At 43.7% G+C, this 8,715-nt stretch overlaps 1 protein-coding gene across 1 annotated transcript; it reads right to left on the bottom strand.

The window, feature by feature from the left end:
* Window positions 1-592: 592 nt before the first annotated feature.
* Window positions 593-2,273, bottom strand: LOC310676850 (uncharacterized protein; the record flags this gene model as incomplete). Its single annotated transcript, XM_083439027.1, has 6 exons — window positions 593-1,086; window positions 1,218-1,322; window positions 1,411-1,494; window positions 1,601-1,694; window positions 1,841-1,920; window positions 2,049-2,273. The coding sequence occupies 5 exons, from the start codon at window positions 2,271-2,273 to the stop codon at window positions 1,236-1,238; spliced, it is 570 nt and encodes a 189-aa protein (XP_083295153.1). The 3' UTR covers window positions 593-1,086; window positions 1,218-1,235.
* Window positions 2,274-8,715: the final 6,442 nt, after the last annotated feature.

Raw genomic sequence — 8,715 nt, 5'->3', positions numbered from 1 at the left:
CATTCTTCTACAGAAAACACCACATCACCCGCAAAGGCTTTTATCTTACAATTCCATTGGCCCACCCATATCCCCTTTATGTCAGAATTATTTTTTATCCTCTGTGCGAACACCTCTAGGGCTGATATAGATTGAAGCAGTGATAGGGGGCATCCTTTCCTTGTCCCCTTCTATACCTTACATTTTTCCTGTAATGGCATTATTTACAATCAGGTTTGCAGTTTGATCTGTATAAATTGTCTTAATTCCTCTGATGAAAATGACTCCTAATTCCATTTTCCTCCTAATAACTTAATCATAAATGACCAAAAACAAAAAGAAATCCAATAGGGACTAATCTAAAGTTCTGCACTTTGGCAGGAAGAACCAGCTGCACCAATATAAGATGAGGGATACCTGGTTTGCTAGTAGTACAGGGGGAAAGGATCTAGGGGTCTTAGTGGACCACAAGCTTAACATGAGTCAACCCGCGAGTGATGCAGCAGCAAAAAATGCTCATGCTATTTTAGGCTGCAACAACAGAAAAGTGTCCAGATCAATGAAAGACAATAATACAATGAAATTCAAAACAGTAACAATTTATTGCACGTTTATTCAAAATCTTTTAAAAACTTTCTTTCTTTCTTTCTTTCTTTCTTTCTTTCTTTCTTTCTTTCTTTCTTTCTTGTTCTGCCCAATCTCAGTCCATATTTCATGGCTGCTTAAATCTTCTGCCCCCCTCCTGATTCTCAGTGCCTCTTCTTCTGCCAGTCTTTGGCCAGTTGAGATATCCAAATAGAGCAAGGAGGAAAATTATAACTCCTCAATGATGATGTCATCTGGATGGAAAAGAATGAAAAAGAGAGAAAATCTGTTCAGTCCTCTCCGCTTCTTGTAGCTGGAGTCAGTCTGGGTGCTGCCCTCCCAGGCCAGGTGGGAAAGGCCTGCCAGGCAGGGAGCAGGTCCTGCAGGACTCCCAGCAAGAAGACCTGGGAGGTGTGTCTTGGGCAAAGAAGGGACAAGGGAGTTCACCGTCCCCCAGGTGTGGGGCTTACCTTCTTTCAGATTATTCCTGAAACAAGCCAGCTCCGCCCGATTTACTGTGTTCTACAGAGGAAAGACAAATATGAGCCAGCTGACACTATGAACCCCACCCTGGATGGGTGTAAGAGAAGCAGCCCCACCCAGGAAGGATGGAAACAACCAAAGAACTGAATACAGGAAGGCAAAATACTTACTCTGAGGTTTGGGAATCTTCATGAAAGGGCCAGCAGCAGGGATATACTGCTGGCCGCTAATTTCCTTTGGTCTTCACTCCCCAAAAGGGCATAATATCGGAGGTCCTGCTGGATAAAAGAAATGGGACAGTTAGTTGGGTAAGGGACAGGGGGGCAACCCTAAAACCACTCCTGGTGCTATCAGGATACTTACGGTAAGCAACTGGAGAAGGGTGTCAGTATTGGGGGCTTCTAGAAGGAGACCCCCCAGCAGGCTCTGGAAGGGCCTCTTCAGTTCCTGTGGGAAAAGAGAGAAGAGAGGTTGAGTGCTGCTGGGTTAAATTTTGTAAGAGTGTGGGAAGAAGAAAGAGCTGTGCAAAGAGAACTTAAAGCAGAGGACATACCTCTTTGTCCTCCTCTGCTCTCCCCAGAACTGCCTCTGTTGTTCTATGGAGGATCACACTCACCACAGAGGGACTGAAGTGGGGTCTCATAAAACTGGAGAGAGAAAGGGAAGGGGGTTAGACACTGCCTCCTCCAAGTCTCCATTGTCCCCTTCTCCCTCCTGCCTGACTTGCCCACCCAAAGCTCCCTCTGGAGTTCTGTCCCCCTGCAGCCCCGCCCACCCCAAAGACCCCACTGACCTCAACTGCAGGAGGGCCTCGAAGGCCAGGGCCAGGCTCAGGGGGTGATCCCTGAAGTACTCCAAGTGGTCGAGGATGTCCTGGAAGAGAGCAGAGGAGGAAAGTCAGCTCCTTCCAGGAGTCTCCAGAGGACGGCTCCAACCCCAAACGCCAGCCTCTCTCTGCCCCTCCCTCCTCATGGGGGTCCCTCACACCACCCATCACTCACCAGAATGGCTTTGGCCATCTCCTCCTTGGAGTACTTCAGGCTTCGGAGCCCCCTGAGCCAAGCTGCCTGGCAGTCCTGGATGATGCCCAGGAGACAGAGCTGATCTTTGTCCAGCAGCTGAAAGGCAAAAGTCAGGCTGTCAGTTCCTTGTGGGGGGAGTCCTACTACAGGAGAAGGACATCCCAGGCCTTGGGGTCCAATCCTGACCTCCTGCCCCCAGAACATGGCTCCCCAGAGAAGGTGCCCCTCCCGCTGACAATTGCCCCCTGCCTTGCCCCGCAGCCCAGCCCCCTGCTTCCTCCAACAGACCCCACAAAATGGGGTGGTTGCGGGGGGGGGGGGGTGTTCCAGATGCTATCGCTGATAGGCGGGTTGGATCCAGCCGTCTGGCTCTGTGTATCTTTTTACTAGATGCCCCCCTAGCCTATTCCTGCCCTCCTCCGTCCCCAAATGGAGGGCCACTTGGTCACCTGACACTGCAGGCTGCTCCAGGACTTCCAAGGGGGCCATCTTGTTGCAGCTGATATGACGCCTTAAGCACCTGAACCTAGAAAAGACAAGCAGAGAGAGCGACTCAGAAGCTGGCAGTCCCAATTCGTGTGTGTGTGTGAAAGAGAGAGAGAGAGAGGAGGGGCGTCTGGCCCAATTCCTGCCATCTCTCTGCAGTTCTGCGACCTAAAAGGGCATCGCCAGAGCTGGAAAGAGGCAGCCCAGAGCACGAATGGCTGGCAGAGAGAGAAAGGAGGCCCCAAGTGCTATCTATGGGTTCAAGGGCTCCAGCCCAAAGGAAAGACAAACATTGTCAGCTGTTAAAGGGCTGCTCTGCCTCGTCTTCTTAGGAGCATCTCCACCCCCATTGTTCAGCTCCACCCCCACCCTACTGTTGTCCAGCTCAGAGGGCTTTCTGGCAATTCCCTAACTGTGAGAAGTGAGCTTACAGGGAACCAGGTAGAGGGCCTTCTCTGTAGTGGTGCCCACCCTGTGGAACACCCTCCCATCAGATATCAAGGAAATAAAAAGCTATCTGACTTTTAGAAGACATCTGAAGGCAGAGGCGTAGGAAGGGAGATGTGGTGGGTGCGGGTTGCTCTGGGTGTCATCACTGAGGGGGGTGACAAAATGGCAAAAATATGTGTTTTTTAAAAAAACCTCCCCCAAGTTAAGGTACGCCGCACCATGCCACTCTTACCTGGGCAGCTGCCTCAGAGTGGAAGTCACTGGTGGCAGCACTTCTGTGATTGCAACAGAAAAAGGAGGAAGGAAAGTGATCCCTCCCTGAATGCCTCTGTTTGTTTCACCACTATGTGCTTGTCCTCTTCCTCTGGACCCAAATTACATGCAGGGCTTGATGGAGATGAAGTTGGAAGCAAACCCTGTCACTGGTCCTCCCACTTAAAAGATGGCAGCAAAACGTAGGCAGCATACATTTAAAACTCATTGCTTCTCCCTGAGGATTCTTGGAACGGCAGTTTACCATTCAAAAAGCTACAGTTCCAGCCCCCTTAACAGACTACATTTCCCATGATTCTTAGGGTAAAGTCATGACCTTTACATTTATGGCATTTATCTCACAAAGGGGTGTAGGAGCAAGGCAATGGGTGTCCATGTTTGGCATTGATCCCAATGATGATACATAGACCTTGGCAGTTGCTCAGCTATGCTGACCCCCGAGCGCTCCAGTTGGAGAACAGCCTTTACCAAAGGTGTCATGGGGTTTGAAGATGCTCAAACTCAGGACAAAAGGGAGAAATGTGCTAAGAGGAAAGCACACTTGACAAACCCTCACCATGATCAACTCCCACCTAGAAACCAATGTCCCCACTGTGGAAGGAAGTGTGGATCCAGAATTGGCCTCCACAGTCACTCACTGTTAAAATCATGTTCATGGAAGGCAATCTTACTCGGCTACGAGTGATCGCCAGAGAAGAAAGCTGAGTATAACGTATTCCCTCCACTGCTCCACGCACTTCCTTCCAAAATTCAAGCACCAGGGAAGCTAAGAGGGTTTTTAATAATAATAGTAATAATAAGAATAAGAATGCTTTCCTTAGACTAGTAAAATGGCAGATATTCCTATTAGTGAGCCAGTGTGGTGTAGTGGTTAAGAGCCGTGGACTTGTAATCTGGTGAACCGGGTTCGATTCCCCGCTCCTCCACATGCAGCTGCTGGGTGACCTTGGGCTAGTCACACTTCTTTGAAGTCTCTCAGCCCCACTCACCTCACAGAGTGTTTGTTGTGGGGGAGGAAGGGAAAGGAGAATGTTAGCTGCTTTGAGACTCCTTGGGGTAGTGATAAAGCGGGATATCAAAGCCAAACTCTTCTTCTTCTTCTGTTAGGAAGCCCATGAACAGTGGAATATTCCCAGTGCCCAGACTTATGTGCATCTTCTACACAAGGGCAGTTAGGGATTCCTCAGGCCAAACAGTTCACCTGTACGATTTTTGGGGACTTGTAGCCATTTGGACTTGAAAATTGTTTGATCTTTTTTCTCTCCCCCAAAAGCACATCACCTAAAAAAGGAATTGCATTATAGCCGGCATCAGGTCACGGAGGCCATGTCATTATGAAGCTAATGAATTGTGACTTCATGCCACCTGAAATGTTCAATGAACAGAGCCCCTTGTCTCAAAGCCTCAGTGTCAATTCTTCCTCTCTGTGGCTTGTTAAAAAAGGGGGGGTCTAAAGGTTCTAAAAGCTAAAAATGAAAATGGTGGAAGGATCATGAACTCTGAGCGATAAAGAGAGAGAGAGAGATATCACTTCTGATCACCCCCTAACCAAAGGGCCAGTTTTTCAACAGGTTTAAAAGCTCATTCAGGGAGGCGTGGTGGGGAAATGGAACTCTGGAAGAGACCAACCTCATTCCAGAAAATGCCAGCTTCTTAAATTGGTTCTAAAATTAATTATTTTATGGTCTGCTGCAGACAATTGCTAATCGGTGACAAGATCTGGAAACCATCAGGGTATAACTGAAGCTCTGACTTCTGTTATAAAGATGTATGTTATATAAGTAAGCTGGCATCATCAGATCGCTGGCCAGAATATCTTTTCACATTTTTTTCTCCTGGCTTTTTTTCCTAGCTAGAATTTGCGTTATCCATAATAATTTCATTTCTATTTTATTTTACGGTACAGTTTTATGCGTGATTGTTGTAAACCACTCTGATCTTCCTTTATGAATAGTGGTATATAATTTTACAGTACAGTATATAAATAATGACAACTACAATAATGCCAATAAAGGAGATACGATTACAAATAGACCCAGAAGAAGAAGAAAGACTTGGCATTTTAAGAGACAGCTATATCATCCCCTCGGAAGGCACAAAACTCTCAGGAAGAAAAGAGTCTCCTAGCAATTAAATGGTGTTCCTGTTCCTGTACAGCCACGGGGCTGTTTGAAGTTATTGAAAATGCAGCCTCCTATTTTCCTCTAAGTAAGTAGGGAATGTGAATGAAGAAGATAAAAAGGGAGCAAAAGGTGAGAAGAGATTATTTGCTTTTAAGTAGGGGGGAGCTAGACTACAGCAGTTTTTTTTATTTCCAAGTGAAAATTCAAGAGACGGGTGCAACCAGCCACAAGTAATCTCCACTCCTATGCCAGACCCTAGCCCCAGAACATATGACCGTCACAAACTGTGGACAACTGGTTGCATTCTGGGTGCTACTGCTTAAGCGCTGCCACTGTTGATGGAAACCAGTCCCTATTTTCCATGGACGGTCCTGGATTTACAGAAGTCATCCTGGTTTCTGATTTGATCCCAGAACATCCCACTTCTCCTTAGGATGTCCCTATTTTCATCAGAGAAATGGTGGAGGGTATGGAATTATGTGACTCCCTGAGCCAAGTAACTATACAACCTGCAGAATACATCTGAAGGCAGCCCTGTATAGGAAAGATTTTAAATGTTTAATGTTTTGTTGTGTTTTTATGCATGTTTAAAGCCGCCCAGAATGGCTGGGGCAACCCAGTCAGATGGGTGGAGTATAAATAAAAATAAAAATACAGTGGTACCTCGGGTTAAAAACTTAATTCGTTCTGGAGGTCGGTTCTTAACCTGAAACGGTTCTTAATCTGAAGCACCACTTTAGCTAATGGGGCTAAAGTGGACAGGCAAGTGAATTGTGGGGACATAAGTTATTTGCCTTGCCCCTCTGTATATTTATTTAATTGAATAACTAATCTTCCCCCAAAGCAGATTATTACTTTCACCGCCTATTGGCTTAGTGTCAGTTGCTGATTTTAGCTACTCCAGTGAGGCTGTTGCTTTTTTACTTTCGTGCCAGTGTGGCTGGGAGTGGAGTTTCCATCCCAGAATGCTTCTAAAGCATGGAAACACAGGAATAAATTAACAGCAAACAAGAAAGAGCCTGATGCATTTTAGCCTCTGACATGCACCTCCTTAATTCACAAATTACTCTTGATTACCAAATTGGGCAGTCCAAAAATAGCCACAAATATACAGCTATTCTTCAACTTGGTCATTATTGGATCTGGGTTAACTTTACATGCATTCCTCACTTTGCTATGATGATCCTTCCTGGTGCTATTTTAGTTGACCTGACCTTAAACTCTCACAAGGCTGCAGGGCTTTAGAGAATGATCTGGTGACCTGACCCTAAAATAAATCTCCATCTCTGTTTGTAGAACGTTTTAAATTCTGATTGACAGTCGCTGATAACTCTGCCAAAGGAAGTGTTTGTTTCCTCAGACTTAGGTGTTAAAACCATAATTATAACTGAAGCTGTCATAAGCCTTTGTATTTTCAAAAATTTAGTAGCTGTCCAGTTGTTATTCTCATTGGCAATAAACCCATAGACATTAAGAACACAGAAATCAATGTCAGGCTAGGCTCTCTGTTGCTGATGCACTAGTTTCTCTGCCTAATAATAATAATAATAGGAAAACTGATGTGTGTATCGCAGTCTGTCCAGTCAGGTACTTCACAAGTTACTTGTCCTTTTTTTTTTTAAGTGCTAGTTAGAGACAGGGAGATTGAAAACTTAACCAGGTCTCTATGGGGCTGATGGGACACATCTGGTACAGCTCTTTTTATGCCAGCCTGACTATCTTAATTTCTATCTGCATCTTGTCTCCTTAAAGTACAGTGCACCGAATATATATCTTAGCATCCAAAATAATTCTCATATGATATCACTTAATTACCCCTTAAAATGAACAAAATATATTCTTTCAAATGCATGCAAATGGATGTCGATTTTTCATATTTCTAGACCATCTTTTAACAAGAATGTATTGCACACATTAAGAATAGTGCATAAGAAAGAATGACAGGAAAGATCCGGAACCGACGAGATCAAAGATTTACAGAAGACTAGGGAAAATTTATTGAATATTTGCAAACATTAAGTGATAATCAGATTACGTTTGTAAGTTTTAATGAAGCGCTGTGATGGGAGAATGTTATAATAAGTATTAAAAATGGGAGGAAGTTTACAGTAATATTATAAATAATAAGGTAGAAATGTGTAAAAAGTTAAAATATGAAGGATTGGCAGACAAACTGAGGGAAGTAAAAAAAAAAGAAATAAGATGTAACTAAGATGTATGGAGTGTATAATTCTGTTTTGTATTTGAAAACTAATATTTAGCATTATTTGAAAAGATGGGATCCTTCCCATAAGTAATTCACCTGCATACAGATGAGGATAAAAATTTACGCTGCAAGCAAATGTATAAACACTTGGTTGATGGCTAGGGATGGGGAGAATTTTTATTCCGTTCACATTTGAAAGTGAACCTACATAATTTTCACTTTTTGAAACAATCTGCACTGAAATGAAAGTACCCTTCGAAATGCATTTTGCAATGCAGTTCTTTAGCCAAAAAAATATGTACAAATGTGCACATATTAGGTTAAAGTATGCATATAGTAGTGGAACATAATATGAAGCGCATTATATTTGGAGACATTGTTTTGCAAAAAAAATGTGTACATTAGGCAAAACTGCATACAAAAATGGGTATATTAGGAGAAATTTGCACTGAATTGTAATGAAATGTCACAGGGTCTTTTTCACCATAATGATTCAAAAGTGAATAAATAAGCAAACTAAAATGGAGACCCGAACTTAAGTATGGAGAAAAAAGAAAGAGAAATGGAGAAAAAGTAAAACTGTCAAAATCCAACATTTCCTACTGGTGGCTCGCATATCTTTTGCGGAGTCACTTGAATGTCTGTTAAATCTTTCATTAGAAATGTTTTTTCCCCATGAGATGGCACAGCAATGAAAAGCAGCCCTCAGGCATCAGAGTGTCAAAGAGTTTCCTCTGCATCCCTCTTGGAGCGCAATTCTGTGTGACATTGCCAGAACCCCAAAAAAGACGAGTTTGATCACCTTCACTTGGTGAATAATACAAACCTGGAAGTACTTGTGCTGTCATATACATTCCACAAGAATAAACTCTATGTTCACTTTTGAAGTAACAAAGTTTTGTTGGGTTTTTCTTTTTCATTTTTCTCATCTGTTATTTTCCCCTGTTCTGGATGTCCCCACTTCATTTTAGCTGCTAACCCACATAACAAAATGCCAGTTGCTTGAGCTCCATTAGACAATTTATGGTCCTAAATGCTGATGGATTTCATTATACAACTGCAGATCATTCAGGTTTGAGGGTTGTTTGTTTTCCCCATTGCTGCATAT

This window comes from Podarcis tiliguerta (assembly GCF_965153285.1).
Source record: "Podarcis tiliguerta genome assembly, chromosome: 4".
In the NCBI taxonomy this organism is placed as follows: Eukaryota; Metazoa; Chordata; class Lepidosauria; order Squamata; family Lacertidae; genus Podarcis; species Podarcis tiliguerta.
This window is presented reverse-complemented; position numbering and strand designations above follow the sequence as displayed.